Here is a 19918-nt window from a genome sequence, read left to right as displayed (position 1 = left end):
CTCTATGCATGACGAACCCCCTGTACGACCTCGTCATCGGAAACATCGACGGGGCGCGAGGGCCTAATGATCCAGAACGATTGGGAGAAGACCCGAAGATGGAGCCCTCGCCAACCCAGCGACCGCGAGATACAGTGGAGGAGCATCCCGTGACTGATCTCACTCGAGCCCAAGGTGAAACCGCGGTGCAAGGGACAGTGAATGAGAATATGATCGTGTTGAATGAGTTCAAGTGCTGGACAGCTGGACGTACGTCGACACGACCTCAACCGACAGACAGTGTAAAGGTGATGGAGTCGGCCAGCCAGGCCAAATGTCGGGACATGAACAAGCGGGTGAATAACCGGACAGGATCGGTTGAGCGTCATGACCCGCTAGCAGTGTCGGAAGTGACAACGTTGGCTGAGACGCCGCCTCAGATACCGTCGTTGGGAGGGGCTCGCCGGAACAAAATGAGCAAAAACAATAAGAAGAAATCGAGAGAGCACTGCAAGGAAGGGCGCAAGCGCCGCTCGAAATGCACCGGATAGGTGTCGAAGTCGATTTGGAATGTGTCTGACAATGCTATATGTTAAGTTAATGTGGATGTTGTCCTATGTCACAACTGTATGTCGAGTGAATCAGAATTTTTGTTACGGTGATGAGATGTTTAGTATTGTACAATTGTGGTAATGAGAGAACTTTGTACATTTTTATTGTCTCTAATATGTCATGGAGTGTTGTACTCATGCACCTGTGGTTATATTTCGTGTGTTGTGAGATTGAATTGTAATGTACCATTGCATTGAGTGATCTATTGTGAATGCGACGTGTCATGAGCGACGGACTATGTTACAGTCTTTAAGTGTGTGTGGACTGTTCGCGCTCGTTTGTGTGGTTTTGAATATTATGAGATAATATTCTTAAAGTGGGGGCAGTGTCACAGAACGAGTGCTCAAAAAGGGTGCGCCGCCAAGTTCTCGCGACGAAACGCCGGAGTGACGCCGCGAGGTCAACGATAAAAAAAAGAAAGAAAACAAACATCCAAGGCTCCCCGGGCGCGCGCTTCTCCCCTCGGAAGCGTGGCTTCGCCGACGAACCTCCTCACCCCACATCAGCGGCCGAGCAAGCACTCAAAATTTCTAGATGGACAGGGGCGTGTTATGCCGGGTTGAGTCATCCGTCGAGGACGGCCCTCGTACAGTCTCGCGCTTTCCCCCAGCCTTCGCTGCGCATCGCGCCGACGAAACAGGGGCGGCGCCAGGGGGGGGCAAGGGTGGGCTGGAGCCCCCCCAAAATTCTCGCCTGCCCCCCCTATGCCCACCCAAGTACCCGTATGCATATATTGAAAACCTAGTAAGAGCAGAGCTAGCTTGCCCCCCAGGAGGAACTCACTTTTCGTGGTTGCCCCCCCCCCCCAGTAAAAACATCCTGGCGCCGCCCCTGCGACGAAATGATCAGAATTTTCTGGAATCGCGCACGGAAGGTATTTATACGAGCAGCGGAGATGAGAGATCAGGAGAAGACGGAAGTTAGCGTCAGAGCGCGAGGGTATACCACCGTGTAGTCGGCGAAGGTTTTGTCCGTAGAGACAAAGCAAGAGAAGAAGATGATTTCCACCTGAGGGGTGACGACTCGAGCGACAGGCAAGAGTGTGTGTTTACCGCTATCGAGCGAAGACGCGTGGCAACAGCTGCGTGTGTGAAGCCGACGTGTTTCCGGCGAAGAAGTTTGAAGCTTGGAGAGTGGCCAATTGAAGACGCGAGGTTTCCTGGAAGAGAAACTTCGGCGAGGTTTCCTGGAAGAGAACTTCAAGGGCAGCGGAACGACAACAATGCTGGACTTTGAGTGAGGGATTCTCGGAAGAGTATCATCCAGACTTTTGTTCCAAGAACTTTGGACTGAATAGGTTCTCTATCTCTTTAGTCTTTAAGTGTCTTGGTTGTTCAATGCATGCGACTGCATTGTAGTGCGTATTGTTGTCTGTGTCCGTCGTTTCGAGTGTGGCTGATTGTACTGTGTAGTACGTTGTTTGATTGGTGACATATTGTACTCAACTATTTTGGAGTGTGCATACTTGTGTATTGTTTTTAATCTGCCATTTTTGAGAATATAATTTTTGTTTTGTTTATCCACTCTCGGCTCTCACTTGTTCTTTGGGCCACAGCCGGCGTCCGCTGGCGCTCCAAAAAGGACCACTTCTAAATTGTCCACGCTTTCGTGGTGCGGTTCGGGGGGCCGATATTTCGGCCCTTGGAATTAGCCCAGCAATCGCCTCCCTAATTAACGGGACCCGTGATAGCGTACCACACGTGCTGAGCTTAGTGTCTTGTCAGCTGCAGACTGAGCTCGGAACTTGGGTAACTCAATCCGTGAACAGTCCTTCATGGGACCACAGGAAGAGATAAACACCCGCCCATCGTGTGCTGTATTAGTCGTTTTCCGATTACCCTCCACCACCTCTCCCCACATGTCTCATACGTTTCTCAGATGTGTAGCCTAAACCACGGTTATGTGTGTAACCGTGGTTTATGTGAAACCCTCGTTACACAGGCAGCCTAAACCACAGTTAACGTAACTGTGGCTGTGTTTAACCGCAGTTCCATTTCTGTTACACGGCACACGAAACAACGGTTATACCTCTATTTATGGTTGTACGGGACCGAGCTTGGCAACCCAGGTTTGGTGGTTAACGTACGCGAACCACGGTTACGCATAACCACGGACGCTAACTACAGTTTAGGCTGCCGTGTAACAAGGGTCCTTGTTGCACATAAAAGGCGAGGGCCAGCAATATTGATGTTCATTTAGGTGTCCCCTTTAACAGTGGACCATACTGTGCATTTAGCAAAGATATGCATCTTCGGAGTGAATTGCGCTACGTCAGGTGGAAGTTCGGCGTTCAACTCGGCTCGTATGTGTAATTTCTTTACAAAGGCAGCCTAAAAGGTTGTTAACGTACCCGTGATTATGTGAAAGCACGGATCCCGTATGTTACATCGTGCGCAACACCGTGTTTTGCCCGCCAAGCGCGGTTGTAGGAAACCGAGTTTGGCAACCCCGACATGGCGGTTATAAGCGATGACATAGCCTCCTAGATTTCCCTTGCCTGCCGGATGAGCGTGAAACGCCGGTCATCTATGGCGGCGTTGCATACGTAGGAGTAAAGGTGTTTGTACTTAGCCTTTGAGATCGGCTATTTTTGGCGTTTGCTACTAATTTCAGAGGCTTTACAAGTGACCGCCAATAGTCTGGCAGGCAAGGCCGATGAAATGGCGGCGTCCATAAATGAGGGGTAGATGCCGGCGAGCGCGCGTGAAAAACGAACGAACTGGACGGCATGAATTACGAAACGCCTGACTAGGCTATGGAGAAGTCGTTTGCGTTATCTGCGAATCCTTATGTGGTGATAAGGTGTATGTGTAAATAAAAGCCGAGTTGAACACCGAATTGCCGCCTGACGTAGAGCGATTTACCCCAGAGATGCATATATTCGATTAAATGTACATTATTGTCCACTATCAAGGGCACACTCGAAAGAGCACCAGCAAGATTGTGGACCCTCTAACCACAAAGGGGATAAGGGAGCAATTGTTCTGCACGTCACTGGTCTATCAAGAAGAGTCAGAACTGTCAACAACTAGTATACGACATATGCAAGTCAAACCTGCTATGCGTCTGTAAGTTAGAGAAATCTAAACATCCGTGCACGCAGTTCCCTTTCAACGGTGAACCAGTCGTACTTATGTAGAACATTTCGTAAAAAATAAGTGACATATTGGCGAACAACCGTTGATTCTCTGCTGATTAGTACGTCAGTGTGTTGCATGCAAGGTGGCGTTGGCCGCCTTGAACGCTGTGAAAACATCGGCGAACCTTTGTTGGTGGTAACCGCTGTTCAACGCGGTTAACCACGGTTGGTCGTAACCCCGGTTAACCTGCCTGTCTAACAAGGGTATAACTAGATGCATAAATGCCTAGAATAGCAGAGAGCCAAGGTAGTTTGCAGGTATAGCGATGTTATATCTTTGGGAGAAGCATAGCCACGGGATAGCGACACGTGTGCAAAAGTGCGAGATGGCCCGCCTCCTCTGCCGCGCGGCTACCCAAAAGGTGATGTGCGGTCTGAAGTTGTGCGCGCAGTCGCCGGTACAAGAAGCTCCATCGCTTTTCCGCTTTGCCACTACGCGTTTACTGTTAACGAGCCTATGATAAATGCTTCAGTTGAAGCCATCGGCAGCTCGTGCACGCGTTCACTCACGTATAGAACACATGATGCACACTGTGATGTGGTTGGTCTGAACTTTATACCGAACATGATGGCTGGAGGAGGACCGCCAGGTGGCGCCGTTTTGTTTGGCTGGCCGCATACAGTGCTCCACTTTCACGTGTTCTTGGCCCGTTACCGGGCCCCGCCCGTGTCTGGACAAGCTCACTATTCCTTCTGGAAGACTTCCGGGACACGCCGACAACATCCGGGCCCCGGTCCGACCCCAGGCTGGCCCCCCAGGCCCCTTCAAAAGTACGAAGCGGCGCGGCGCCACGCTAACCCTAACGCGCCGCGCCTGCACCTCCACGATGCAGAGTCCCGCGCAGCACTCGACACCAACGACAACTTACGCCCTTTCGGTAAGCCCAGCCTCCTCCGGTCGTACGCCTGATGCAGCCGTGCCTCCGCTGTCACCATCTGGCAATGTCACCAGCCCCGCGCCGACAACAATACAGCAACAGGCAGCGTTCCTCAACAGCGCGCACGGTCCAGCAACGTGCAACGCTGGTGGCGTCTCTGCTACTCTCAGCTTGATAGCCACGCAAACGCCGGAGCCCGAGAGCCGTAATGCAGCGTTGGCATTGCAATCAACCACGCCTGCTGCTCTCCCCACCTTATCTGCGTCTGGCCTACCCATTGGAAATTCCGAGTCTGTCGACAAGCGCGTTTCGACGAGCGTCGTTCCTTCCATCGCCGAAGTTTTGCCTTCCATCACTTCAGCTGACGACTTATCGACGGAAATGGACTTCACGGCATCGCAAGTCAACGAAGACAATACGCCATCCCCTGAAGACAGCTGGAACACCGTTAGTGCCAATCGAAAACCTGCCTCGACCGCCCGCCCCCGCTCCGAGCTCATCACCGTCGGAATCCAACTTCCACCCGGAACACTCACGCCGAAACTGCCTCTCTATGACCTGCTTTCTACCATCACAGCCGCCGCAAATCTCTCTCCCAAGACCAGTGCGGAGGTCACCCTTCAAGCCAAACCTGCTCAGAGCCTTGTGTTTCTGAAAACGCACTCACCTCTCACTGCCCACCTCCTACTCTCCCTCACAAGTCTGGAACTTAATGGTAAGCCGATCACCATTAAGCCCTATGCCCTCAGTCCTCCAATATCATGTCTCGGCGTCATACACAACGTCGGTGGTCACTTCACAACATCTCAGCTCTTGCATGACCTCGAATCCTTTACTTCAGATATACTCGCTGCACGTATGATGGGCTCCACTGAATCCGTCCTCATAACATTTGCTGGAACCATCATCCCTCGCTTTGTGTACTTCAAACGCGTCTCTTTCCGATGCCGTCCACATAAACCCAAGCCCCCTACTTGCACTCGGTGCCTTGCTATAGGGCACCGTGCTCATCAATGCCCCCGACACAGCGTTCCGGCCAAGTGCCGTCGCTGTGCGTCTCCTCTACCGGCAGATCCCGATGCTCACGTTTGCACCCAACCCTGGTGCATTCATTGCCAAGTCAACACCCACTCATCTCTCGACTCCACCTGCCCCTACCTTCTAGCTAAGCAACGCGACTGCGCCAAAGCAGCTTTTCTCCGTCGCACAGCCATGCGCCGAGCCACTCAGCCTTCGCCGCCCTCCTCTTCAGCGCATGAGCTCCTATCACCTCCCGCAACATCCCCCCCGGGCTCATACGCCGCTAAAATTAAGCGAACACCACCCATGTGCACTTCTTCATCAAACACACCTTCACCAACTTCAAGTAACGAGAGCCGCTCCTTCGATCTGCGACTGGCTATGTTGGAGCGCAACCAGCGCGAGCAACAACGCGTCTCAGATGAGCTACAACAGAAAATACTTGCACTGACACAGACACTCGCAACTACCACATCCTCTCTTACCTCTCAACTCACGGAGCTAAATAAGCAACTCACCACACTCACCGCCCCGACCTCCAGCTCCCATGTAACCAAATTGGCCGACATGGTCGAAACCACCACCACTGCACATCACACTCGTTTGGTCCAGCTACAAAATTCAATTGTCCGGATTCTTACGACCATCGAAACCCAATCTAAGCAACTGGAATCTTTCACCTATATGCTTAACTCCCTGCAGGAGTCACTTCCCCCGGCAAAAAAGAAGCAACGCGCACGCGTAGGCGCTTCCTCTACTCCAAAGACCTAGATGGCGCGTGAAAAGGTCCTCGATATTTTGCAGTGGAACTGCCGCAACTTTGGTCATAATAGGACCCCTCTCCACCAATATCTTCTCACCCGCCGAACATTACCCCATTTTCTCCTTATACAGGAGACTCGGGCGGCCCTTGCCGTCCCAGGCTACCGTGCATATCACGCTACGACGGGAAAGCCACTTGCGTCCATTTATGTACGCAATGACGTTCTCGTTGAACCACTAGACGTACCCTCCCCCCTCCTGAAACATTTAGTTGGTGTGGTCTATTACCAACCATCTACCCGTATTTCTCTCGCTCTGATGTCATTTTATAACCCCCCTGTCACGTCCTCTTTGTTTAGTGCTCTTGGCAAATTCCTGCACTCCCTTCCATCGACCACCCATATCCTCCTTGGGGGTGACTTTAATGCTCCTTATAGGCTCTGGGGTTACCCCCAAACACTCACACCAGGTCGACTTCTACACTGTCTCGCCCAGGAACGCCATCTCACCCTTCTTAATACTCCTGACACCCCTACGCGAGCGGGCACTATTTCACAGCGTTCCACTACACCCGATCTCACGCTCTCTCGGAGTTCCCTTCCTTTTCACTGGCAAATCTCTGCTGAAAATTTTTTCAGTGATCACTTTCTCATACACATCACCACCCCTCTTTCCCACAATAGGCGGAAACAACGAGTCGCTCACACTGACTGGGAAGCATTCCGTAATAACCTTTTGTCTCACTCATTTAAAACTTACGGCGACTGGACGTCGCGGATCTCCGCAGCAATGACATCCTGTAGTCGCCGCGCTCGTTTTCAACTCCCCATTCCTGACCCTGATCCTCACTTCCTCCGATTATGGCGACGTCATAAACGTTTGAAACGCGCTCTCCGCTCGCAGCCACACAACTTCCAACTTTCCTTCCGAATTGATGCTCTGCGGGCTGAAATTATCGCTTACGGCACTTCTCTCGAGCACTCTCGTTGGAACACGCTGTGTGACGGCCTTGACTCCGCACTGCACTCGCGCTCTACATGGTCTCTGTTTAGGTCTCTCTTAGGTACCAAGCCTGCCGCTGCTCCCACCCTAGCTAAAGCTCTCACTCAAGGGACTCCATCTGATGTGTTTGAAAGTTTAAAATCTCTGTATCTCCCACCCCCCCTCACACCTTCCTACCCAGATTACTGTGGCGAAGCTAACCCAGACCTGGACCGCCCATTCACGCTCAGGGAGCTGGAAGCTGCCTTAGCCACTCAATCTACCCGCTCGGCACCCGGTGAGGATGAGATAACATATACTATATTACGTAATCTCCCCGACAACGCGAAGGAATTTCTCTTACACACATTCAACGAAGCATGGAACAGCGGCTGTCTTCCAAGCTCTTGGACATCATCTCTAATTTGCATGATTCCGAAGCCCGGCAAACCTCCATCTCTCTCTAACCTTCGCCCTATCTCTTTGACGTCATGCGTTGGCAAGACTCTTGAACGAATGGCCTTGACTCGACTGTCTGATTTTATTGAGGCGAAAGAGTTTTTCCCTCCTTCTCTTATTGGCTTCCGACGCCACGTTTGTGCGCAGGACATGTTCCTTGTTCTTCAGCATACTTTTCTTTCACTTTCTCGTAGTCAGATCCATGCGCTTGTAAACGTCGATGTACGGAAGGCATTCGATGGCGTGAGTCATGACCACATACTCGCTCAGCTCTCCTCCCTGTCATGTGGCTCCCGCATGTATTCTTACATCCGATCATTTCTTTCCAATCGAGTTGCTCGCTTCAGAGTCGATACTCATTTGTCTAACCCACACTCCCTCACCCGCGGCACTCCTCAAGGTGCCGTACTATCTCCTACTCTATTTAATGTGGCTATGGCCCCCCTTGCCTCCCAACTGTCCCAAATACCTGACCTCCACCATATTTTTTATGCAGACGACATCACTCTCTGGTGTACGTCTGGATGTCCCGGCCACGTGCAGGATACTTTTCAACGTGGCCTGGACCTTATCGCTTCCTTTCTCGCTACTGCTGGCCTGTCCCCTGCACCGGAGAAATGTGAACTACTTTTGCTAAACCGGTCTGCGTACCAGCGCTCCCACAATACCCTCATCTCCCTACATCTTTCTAGCTCTCTCATCCCCACTGTTCAGCAATGCAAAGTTCTTGGCTTCCCTTTGCACGCGACAAAGAACGCGCAGGCCCTACATCACGCTGTGAGGACTTGCCATTCGGTGACCCACCTCCTGCGACGCGTTGTCACTCGGCAGTCGGGGCTCCACGAGGCCCATGCGTGCCGGGTTGCACATGCGCTTGCCCTTAACAAGTTCTAGTACTTTGTACCCTACGTTCATTTCACCGAAACGCAACTCAACACACTCGAAAGAGCTCTATTAGGCCTCTACAAGGCAGCTCTAAACCTCCCTCTCACTACCTCTACAACTAAGCTCTTTGCCACAGGCCTCTTCCATCCATTACGTTCTCTTATTTCTCTGCACCACGACTCTCAGATAGCCCGTCTTTCTCTCACTCGTCAAGGCCAATGGCTATTAGCCCAAGCTGGTATCCCTCATATTCCCGTTTCCGTTCCCACCTTGCCTTCTGCCGCTAGCACCGCTGCTTCTAACCTTCGCATCCTTCCCCTCCCATCCAATATGTCTCCCGTTCTTCACGCCGGCCGGCGTCACGCGGCAGCACAGCATCATTCTCCTCCTCTCTCTACACAGGGAGTTGCCTACACAGATGCCTCATACATGGCTCCTCGGGGCTCGTGTGGCTACGTTATCTATCATCCACACCTTTCGGCACCTGACACGCACACCAGCGGGCCATACTTACACCCGCCAAATGTACTTTCGCTCGAGGTATGCAGTCACGCCATGCAGTCATTTTCCTCCCTCCCTTCTCTCCCCGAGTACACGATTTACTGCGACTCTCACGCCGCCATCCGTCACATACAGAACAACACGTTGCCCCCTGCTCTTCAACAGAAGGTCGAGCGAGCGGCCTCTGCTCTTCAACCCTCCACTGTCTTCCTCCGCTGGGTTCCTGGGCATTCGGGTATTAACGGCAATGAGCTAGCTCATCAGCTTGCCCGCGATATACCGGGTGTTCAAAATTAAGCTTTATGATTTTTTTAAAATTAGGCGCTCGAAGGCACGTGAGAACCACTTGTGCAAATAAGTTAAGCGGCCAGGGGGACAGAAAGTTAGATGATAATTATCGCTGTCAGCAGCCCAATTAACTAAAATTTAATAATTAACTTTTTACTGGCTGCGGTAAGTTGGCATGTTTATATTGAAAAAATGTAGGCAGTGGTGTTTGTACACAGTTTCAGTTGGAAGATTTTTTCTAGCACGCCTGTGTTCCGAGATATCCGGCTCCAAAGTTTAATTGTCTTTCGCACGATTACGCATGCAAGAGGGTGAGGGTCCGCGCAAAGCTCCTCCCTAAAGTGACGCATCTGTTGCGTGTGGTGTTTAGTGTGTGAAGAGGGTGGAAGCGTAGGCATAGGTGATAGCAATTACCCTTGCCCTCTTCGGCCGGCGAAATCAAAATGTGACAGCGCGGTGCGCCATGAGCCTTACGCATGATCCTGATGAACGCGATAACAGGAGACCATTTTTCGCGACGTTTTTTCGTGACTTTAGATCACACTGAGACATCTTCTTGTGAACGCGTTAGCAGGACCGTCCTGCACTAGGGTGCCTCCGGTTAGAGCACAGCGTCTCTGCATTGAAGGTCTACCAAGGAAATCCACGTGGAGTCCTTTCGAGCTAATATGGCTGCTTCTGGCGTGAGGTATTCTACCAAAGTAAAAGTAGACGTGGTGCTTGCAATGGCTGAAATGAATGGCAACGCTTCGTTAGCAATGGAGCTTTACGCGTCTCGCCACCCACACCGTTCCCTTCCAACAAGGCCCACTTTCACAAACCTGTTTCGACGCTTCTGCACAACAGGCTCTGTCCACCTTCCGAGACGGACCAGGAAGGCAATCGTCGATGAAGACTTTGAAATCGACGTTGTCGCGTGCGTAACCTCGATGCCAGAGCTCAGCATCCGACAGATTGCCGATCAGTGCGGTCGCAGCATCGGAACAGTCACAAATGTTTTAAGAAAGCACAAGTTCCATCCATATCACGTTTACCTTCATCAGGACCTAAATGAGGCGGACTTTGAAAGGCGAGTTGACTTCTGCAATTGGGGCCTCATCAAAACTGATCAAGAAAATGACTTTTTGCACAGAATAATTTGGACTGATGAAGCTCGGTTTTGCCGAAATGGAAGTGTTAATCTTCACAACGCCCATTATTGGGCACAAGAAAACCCACACTGGCTGAGGCAGCACAAGCATCAAGTTCGCTGGAGTGTGAATGTGTGGTGCGGCATACTCGGGGACAGGATCATCGGACCTCACTTTTTTGAGGACAACTTGAACGGAAAGATGTACACAGAAGAAATATTAGGTGTTGTCATTGATGATCTTGTCTGCAGTCTTTCCCTGAATGACCTGCGCCAAGTATGGTTTCAGCACGATGGAGCACCACCACATTTTTCTACCAGGGCGAAGAACTGGTTGGACAGACGTTTTCCACAACAGTGGATTGGGCGCGCAGGAGCGATGTTTTGGCCACCAAGATCACCTGACCTTTCTCCGCTCGACTTTTTCCTTTGGGGCTACGTTAAAGATCGAGTTTACGTAACAGAGCCCAGCGATGTTAATGACATGAAGGACAGGATAACATCTGCCTGTGCGAGTATTCCTGCAGAAGTACTGCGCCGAGTCATCGAGTCGACGCGACAGCGGTTCATGCTTTGCGTTGCTGCCGAAGGCAGGCATTTTGAACACTTTTTGGGGCATTGACGTCTTGAGAGGTGAAGAGTTTCGATGAGATTTGTGCATGACCGAAATATGCTTATGTAGCAGCAGGAAATATGCGTTAGCAAGGATAAAACTGTTTCAGTTATTATTGGTGGAGTTGTTGCTCTTGTTTCAATAAAAGTTACAGTACTCGGACATCAGCAGTCACGCTATTCGCGTAGCCCAGGCAACGACCACGCATGCTTCTCTAGTGATTATTACGCACGCGCACTGGCATCCAGATTCTCCGCTCGCACCATTATCTCGGCATGGTATCTGCCACTATCGTTAGAGGCTCTGCAGTTGCGTGTTACGACACTGGTTGCAAGCGTTCTTCGATTTTTGATTTCGCCGGCCGAAGAGGGCAAGGGTAATTGCTATCACCTATGCCTACGCTTCCACCCTCTTCACACACTAAACACCACACGCAACAGATGCGTCACTTTAGGGAGGAGCTTTGCGCGGACCCTCACCCTCTTGCATGCGTAATCGTGCGAAAGACAATTAAACTTTGGAGCCGGATATCTCGGAACACAGGCGTGCTAGAAAAAATCTTCCAACTGAAACTGTGTACAAACACCACTGCCTACATTTTTTCAATATAAACATGCCAACTTACCGCAGCCAGTAAAAAGTTAATTATTAAATTTTAGTTAATTGGGCTGCTGACAGCGATAATTATCATCTAACTTTCTGTCCCCCTGGCCGCTTAACTTATTTGCACAAGTGGTTCTCACGTGCCTTCGAGCGCCTAATTTTAAAAAAATCATAAAGCTTAATTTTGAACACCCGGTATTGCACCGGGCACCGTTCATTCCCTGGCCCACACCTTCGGAAGACAGTGAGAGCTCCGCGAATAACGATGGGCAGATCTCCTTGCGTCACACTATCAAGGAGGCATATCTCCAGCTCCGGCTCGACAAGCGTCTTTACCCTCCCCCTCATCCATCACTCACGGCGCTCGAGGCTCGAACTCTACGGCACATCCAAATGAACTGCTTGATAACCCCCTCTCGCCTTTTCCTTTATAAATATAGGTCTAACCCCTGCTGTCCTAATTGTCCCTCCCCATACGCTGACCTGTCACACTGCCTGTTTTACTGCCCAACTGCTCAGCAATCCAGCTATTACCCTCCCCCATCCCTTTCCATCACCTCCTGGCTCGACTGGATCGGCGCCGAAGGGGAAGAAGAACAGCGTCGACTGATCGCACAGGCGGTCGAAATGCTCGGCCTGTAAATTTGGCTGAATAAAAGTCTATTACTACTACTACTGATGGCTGGGGAGCCACCAACGGCAAAATGCACATCGAGCGTCCATGTTTGTTTATTTAAAAACTACCTGCGTTGCATGGATATATCGTCATGGGTATGGAGCTATGCACCACGACACAGACGCTGAGATGGCATTCAGTGGAGAAACACGACAACGCTGTTCTTGGTTGGACTCTCGAGTTGCCCTGTTGGGCTGCAACCCGGTGCGGTCTGTATAGTGTTTGCTAGATTAGCTCTAACAGAACAAGCTCTCTCCGTAAAAATATTACCGCAGGGTAGACGGTGTGAGCACCAAGTGTGAATTTTTTACTGCAGCAGCAATAAAACACCACAAGCTTAAAGCCCAAACTCCATAAGCGCGAAAATGCACGCGACAGCGACGAGCGACGCGACGTAGATCGGCGTCGCGCGATCAGTCACTCGCGCAGGCAAACTCCATTCACGCGACGGCTTCGGCGAGCGAATTCCACTGTTGCTGGCATGAGGCCGTCAACTCGCACCAAGAAAGCCGCGTAGCGAGCGGTTTCCAATTTAAAAATAAAATATATTGTTGTGTAATGGAACGGAAAGTGTTTATTATTGCCTTGCAGCATCTTTATATGCGCATGCGTAATAAACATTGCGTTATTTCTTGTTGCGCATACGTGACTCGGGCAGGGTCACGTGCACCTATGTAGTCTTCGTCTTTTCCGGTTTTTCGCTATTGGCTGCTTGAGCCCAGCACTTCCGGGCGATGAGCGACGGTTTCCAAATCTGGAGAACCGAGCGATCGCGCGAAAACGAGCACGCGACACGTCGCGCGAACGCCCTGTTTCGTCGCTCATAGCGCCGCTCGTCGCTGTCGCGTGCATTTTCGCGCGTATGGAGTTTGGGCTTTACTCCAACATAACCAAGGTGAAAGAAGCAATAAGGTAGCCGTGTTAATGTAACAGACAGTTCAGACGAAGCTGCAAGACAGACTGCTATCGCAATAAAACCAAATTAACGGGCTTATATTTAAATCCAAGCGCGAAACTGCAGTTAAGATGCGATACCCAGCAGCGGTGATTTTATATGTGGTATCTTCCGGTGGTAGTAGTTTGCCACGTCGCAAGATTGCGTGGTTTTTTATATTTCTTGGAATAATTTAACACTAAACTCGATCTGTTGGCCAACAGCAGCGGCAAGGAAACACATAAGGTTAACTCCGACGTAACTGTTGGTGTCTCTTAAACTTATGAGCCATCTGAAGAAATAAGCCCACGCTCAAAGCCCTCTTATCATGGTCTGTTGCCTTCTTTCATACTTGTGAACATTTTCAATCAACAGGAAAATATTAAGCATATTTGAGATGCAGCATAAAGACGTAAGACTTATGCACTGCGTTTAAAATGCATAGACGCGTAATTTTAGATACGGAAGTTCCAATTACGCTGCGCTGACAATCGGCGACGCAATGAACGAATAAGGCAGGCGTTTCCTGCGCTTCTCTAAAGAGTTCAGGTGCTCTCACGAAAAGACCTGCTGCTGCCAGCTACCAGTGGCTACGCGCTCTAAATAAACTTTAGCTTCTTCACTGTATTGCCAGATGGCGCCATGTCTCATGCAGCACCCCCAGACAGAAATCTTTCGATGTCCTTTGCAACGCAACACTAAGATACGTGGCAATTTTTTTTCGACGGGCCTCTTGATGGGAGGCGTGCCCACATTTTCGCCCAGTACAAAGGAGCGGGTGCCTACCTGGTCCTGTACCGTCGTATGTCAGGTCCGATATAATGATGCTCATCTCAGTGGCGGCGAACACATTGCCGGAGACACCGTGCTTAAACGTCGTAATTGCACCGATGGACGGGCCGTAGTAGACTGCCATAACGCCTGCGAATATGACGTAAAAGATGGAATCCACAACCAATTAGAACAGACTTCGCCGATTGTTATAACAAAACGAGATGGCTAACATGAAATGTGCTCTAGGTAAAAGCAGGAGAACTCGCAGCAGTATAACAACTGAAAATGGAAACAAATATACCACAAACCTCACAATATTATTATTAATAATATTATCGGGACTATAACGTCCGAAAACCTCGAATACGAGACAATAACTTTAATTATTAGAGTTTCACGTCCCAAAACAACCATATGATTATGGGAGATGCTGTAGTGGAGGTCTCCGGAAATTTCGATCAGCCGGCGTTCTTTTGATGTGCGCCTAACTGTAAGCACACGAGCCTCAAGTTATTTCGTTTGCCATCCAAAATGTGGCCACCGCCACCTAGAGTTCATCCCGCTACCTGCGGCTCAGCAGCCAACCACCGTAACCACTGGGCCACAATGGCGGGTCATGATTGAAAGGTGAGGCTGCCGTGAAGCAGGCCAATTTCTATGCTGTAAGTTTATTCTGACTAATCGTATACGGTATATAGCTCATATAACTCATGAGGGTATATGGCTCATAAAGTTGTGTAAAATACTGTGAATACTACTAACCAAGCAATGGTGAAAGGCGCTAGGTTCGGGAGCATATTAAAATCGTTGCGCTGCTCGGCTGCCGACTCATGTCGCGTCTTCGATGCCGGCTGAGTCGATTGCATTTCCATGGTAGCGAACTGCTACATACCCGTTAGGTATGTGATATCATCGCACTTAAAAAAATAAATGTATATCCACGAAGTAAATGATGATGAGTGGGTGAAGCTCCGGTGGAAGTTTGGTAAACCGTGAATCCTCCGTACATTTTGCCTCTCAGTCATCATACAAGGACGTGACACAGGAACACGACCTGCTTGTCTCCGCGCTTCTGTCTCACTTTGGCATCGTGGGCTCTAAGCTCCGGGTCCGCGTCTCTTTGCGCCTGTTTCACTTCGGCTGCGCGGGCCCTCGCCGCCTCTGAATCGGTGGTGGCTTGGGCCCGCTGCCGGTGCTAAAGTCTTGCTCCGGCCTCATGGGCCCTCAGCTTCGGGTCTGCTTGTCGACGAGCCCCTGTACCTTCCGTTTCGCGAGCTCTCACTTCAGAGTCTTGACGGTGAGCCCGCACTGCAGCCGCTTTGGCGAGCCCTCTACTCCGCCACCACCTCGTCTTTCATCGGTATTCATAACGAAAGCACGTGCCGAGAGTGCGCCGCCTTGAGCGGAGGCGTGCCTTCTAGTCAGTGCTTTTGAAATCACCGGAGAGAGCATGGTTGCGCCTTTAGCTGGAGCAATGAGAATTTTATCAGCTATGGCGCCAACGGGAGACAAGTCCCCAGCGAAAATCTTTGTCTCTAAAACACCAGTTGGTCAAAAGGGCCTGAGCTCTGCACCACGACGTGCCTTATAAAATATCATATCGCAGTTCTGGTACGTAAAACACTGTGTATTGTCATTAATTTATATGTGGAAGGGAGCACTGCAAGATCAGAGCAACTCTGTATACTCTCGCCGGAGTTCGTTTACACCGTGGGGGAGTAGTGCAGAGTTAGCCACGAAAAATACTATTTTCTTGAAGGCAGAGTAAAAGATAGTTCGAACTTTCTGCTACTCAGCTGAAGCTCCCAATGCTTAGAACTACCGCGCCGACGTAGCATGAACAAGTCGGAATCTTCGTCTTAGCAGATGGAGTCAAGACACGCTTGGAATCTGGCTGGCGACGCACAGCGATATATTATTGCCTCGTAATTTTAAGCCTTTGAGCCCAATCTCCCCAGATCACGCTCAAGTGCCAGTTAATTTAAGGAATTTTTCAGTGTTAAGTAAACAAAGTTCTGGAAATTGTCCACTTTTGGTTTCTTAAACAACAAAAGAGGCAGCGTTGAAGCATAGAATAGCGACAACATCTAACGCCTCGTCAGAACATGGAGATTGGGACTCGACGTAACCGCCATTGCAGTATACTCTAAAAACATCAATTGAATTTAAAGAAAGAGTAAATTCGTGAAAAAAAGCGTATGTCCACAGAATTTTAACCTATCACTTCCCTAATCTCCGTCACCCACTCTACGCTGCTTTTTTAAAAATTTCTTACACTATGCCACACTGCAAGAAGCACCCTCTTTGAAAAACAGAGCAAAACATTCGGTTTCATTTTTCTGGGTCGCATACTGAAGACAGATGTGATATTCCTGTCGAAATGGGTTCCGTATCATCATAAGGCATAGATAGCACAGCGCTGCCGATCACGAAAGACACCGAATGACGACTCTCAAGTAAGCGGCGATATATGCCAGTACAGTGGTCGTGTGAGTGTATTGATTGTATAGCTTAGCAAAATGTTTTCTTGAGCAAGTTTCTTTATGACCCGCGAAGAAAAACTAGCAGTTCCATCTAAGAATACAACTGATGAGAGAAAATCCTTTAAAATGGGACGCAAACCACTACGCGACTGATATCCCTGCTGGCTTTCATGAAGCTGTCAGGGTAGCGTGGGGAGCGGGTGCGGAGAGCGCTGGCTGCGCTCGGTGACAGGTAAGATTGAGCGAGTGTGTGTGGGGCGTGCTCTGCGCAGCGCGAGCGCGCACCTGTAACTTTGATCGGCACGCTTGCCCGGCGATGGTGGGGTGTGGACCTAAGGAGTTTCCCCCTTGAAAATTATTGTAGCGGGAAGCAACACGCGGAGGGAGTGACGGTACTGGCGCTAACTTCCGAGTGTCTTTATTGAAGAAACTTACGTACAGCCGTCAGCACCTTTACCACGAATGCTTCGCGACGTGTCCTGCAGCAGTTTGATCGAAGCTGACACCACGTACGTTCGGGTTCTCTTGCCATGATGCTAACCATATATGCCGGCATACTATCCAAGCCTACCGAGGTATTGTCTCGGCAAAAGTTCCCAGCACTTCATGGCTGGCATCAATCAAACTAGCCCTGGCCACGCGTCAAAGTGTTGGTGTTAAAGATGCCGATGGCCGTACATGTGTACACAGCACAAAAGCAGCAAGGATCATGACCTTCATGATAATGTCAAGAAGTAAAAGTTAGCAAGAAATCATGTCTATATACATTGCGTCGAAAGACCGCGATGTGGTATAGGTGGTTGAACGCATATTTAATGAATTACAAATTAGGAACTGCTGAAGAAATGAAAAACGAATGAAGAAAAATCAACGAAGATGTTTGCAAATTTTAAGGAGATCACAATGGTTTTACTTGAACAGAAAGGGAATGAAAAGTATTGTTTTTTTTTCTCCAAGCGGCACGTCAGTATAGATGGCAGGCGAAGTGTGCTGCGCATAAGCAAACAACAACAACAACAAAAAAACCATTTTTCTTCTCTTAAGCAGTAGTACCTGTACCTCTGAAGCCAAAATTTAAACCAGAAAACGGCAACAACATTCAAAGGTGAGTAAAAAAATGCAACGAAAATAACAGCAAATAGGAGCCGCTAATAACAGTTAAAACTGAGAGGCAGAAGCAGACACAGCAAAAACAGAGGCGGCTCTCACCTGTGTGTCGACTGTCTCAGCTTCTGTCTCAGTTTTTTCTTTGTCCATGTTTTAGTGGATTTTTTTTCTTGTTAAGGTAGGTACCTCGATGATGAATAACGTTCCGAAACACTATTCGCGAGATTGTTTGCTTAGGGTCATCCTGTTTGGGAGGGTCCATCATTCTCGAAATTCTCTGACTGCAATCACTTCCTGGGTCCTTGCGACCAGTGCTCATTGGTCTTCTATATAGTTCCCGTGTGATGACCTCTCACGTCTCGGCTAGAGGGTTTGTACGCACGTTCGTTGCGGGCTTGGCATGGGCGTGCACCCGCGGGGGGGGGGGCGGAGGGTGAAAGAGGGGGGTGCATTGTGAGTCCCATACACCGTAATAGTAGAAAGGGGGATGCTGCGACTCGGAAGGAGGGAGGTGGTGCAAGGTGCGAAGTTTGCCCCATACATTGACAGAATAGGGACGGGGGGGGGGGGGCATGCAACGAACCCTTGCCCCCCCCTCTTTTTGTTTTGCCGTTTTAGTGGTGCCGCGGGCCCTCGAGTATTAACTGTGCCAGATTGTGTCTGGCACGCCTGGTTGCCCCTAACCTGCTTCTCACGCAGCTGCGGAGTATTTTGGCGTACAACTTGATGCTATCCCCATTACAGTTAACTGCGATCCACGGGAGAAAGCGTGAACGTAACATTGAAAAATGCCACCTTGCATGTCGATGAACGCCAGTAGAAGCGCGGAAACCAGGTGACGAACCATGCTTCAGCGCAGCGTCGATGTCGAGGAGTTGGATGCACGAAAGCTGAAGAATATTCAATGAACGCTTTTAACAACGTTCCAAAGCCTCCGAGTTGTTGTTGTTGTTGTTGCCCCTTCGCACTGGCACATACCCACTATGGGGGATTGGCCATGAAATCTAGAAGTATCCTATATGAGATATATTAAAAGGTTTATCCTTAATGAAAAAACTAATGATGTAATAGAAAATAATAATTAACTAAAAAGGAATAATAAACTAAACAAATAATTGAAGATTGAATCAAGAAGAGAAAAGGTGAGGTAATACTACAGTGGAAGACAGAAATTTTGAGTAGACCAGACAATCGAGCTTATCTCACCCGGTCACAATCAAATGAATATGCAAATTTCATTCAAAATTAGACAAGTGTCTTCAGAAATATATTTAAGCTGGCATTATTATGACATGCGCTTTGATTCTCGAATGAAATTGCATACAGCATCGAATACGCTCCTGTGGCAATGTCCCAAGCTAAAGGCACCGAAACTTAGAACATTATCTGCAGTTAAATTTAAACCTACTGCTTGAAACGGAACAATTAAAAGTCTTTTCCTAATTAATGAATAGTTTTTACATGTTATAAAGTAATGCTCTATTGTTTCCGTTTCTTCACAGAATGGACACAGGGGGGATATCGCCAGACCAGCTCTGTGCAAGTAAAAGTTTAATGGAGGGACACGACATCGAAATTTGGTTAAAATAACTTCTAACTTTTTAGATTGACTCCACTGAGGTTTCCAGGGGTATGTTAGGTGCTGATAGTCCGTATATTTAGTAATATTTTCCATAATATCCGTATAAATAGCCCATTTTCTATATCTGATCGACACTATGTGTTCCGATTCTGGTAGTACCGAGATCACAGGGCCATCAAGTGTGGCTCGAGATAGTGAATCGGCTATTTCATTCAACCGTATGCCACAGTGTCCCGGGACCCAGACTAACTTCAGGAACTTCACATGAGGTGGAACTAATGTTTGTAATGTCGCTAGAGCTCTTGATTGTTCTGAAGCTGTGAGAGTAGTACACAGCGAAAGAGAATCAGTAATTATCATTGCACTCTCTTCGTTTGAAGGAAGTTTTCGTAGCGCTAAAATAATAGCCAGGAGCTCAGCTTCGAAAACCGGAGTGAAGTCTGGTAGTCTTACCGAGAATGACCAACCGAGGTAATCTGAGACGATTCCTACTGCTGCCTTTTCTTTATTCAC

The 19918-nt window shown here is 49.3% G+C and overlaps 1 protein-coding gene across 1 annotated transcript in view; it reads right to left on the bottom strand.

The window, feature by feature from the left end:
* Window positions 1-19215, bottom strand: part of LOC142764914 (protein Skeletor, isoforms B/C-like) — a 60537-nt gene extending 41322 nt beyond the window's left edge. The window contains exons 1-2 of the mRNA XM_075865452.1: window positions 18619-19215; window positions 14246-14380 (exon numbers count right to left, since the gene is read on the bottom strand). Of these exons, the coding sequence (XP_075721567.1) occupies window positions 14246-14380; window positions 18619-18670 (187 nt within the window). The 5' untranslated portion in view covers window positions 18671-19215. The remainder of the gene's footprint in view (window positions 1-14245; window positions 14381-18618) is intronic.
* Between the last annotated feature and the right edge of the window lie 703 nt (window positions 19216-19918).

The sequence above is a fragment of the Rhipicephalus microplus genome, chromosome 6, assembly GCF_043290135.1.
Source record: "Rhipicephalus microplus isolate Deutch F79 chromosome 6, USDA_Rmic, whole genome shotgun sequence".
Classification (NCBI taxonomy): domain Eukaryota; kingdom Metazoa; phylum Arthropoda; class Arachnida; order Ixodida; family Ixodidae; genus Rhipicephalus; species Rhipicephalus microplus.
Note: the sequence above shows the minus strand (reverse complement) of the source record. Positions and strands in the feature narration are given on the sequence as shown.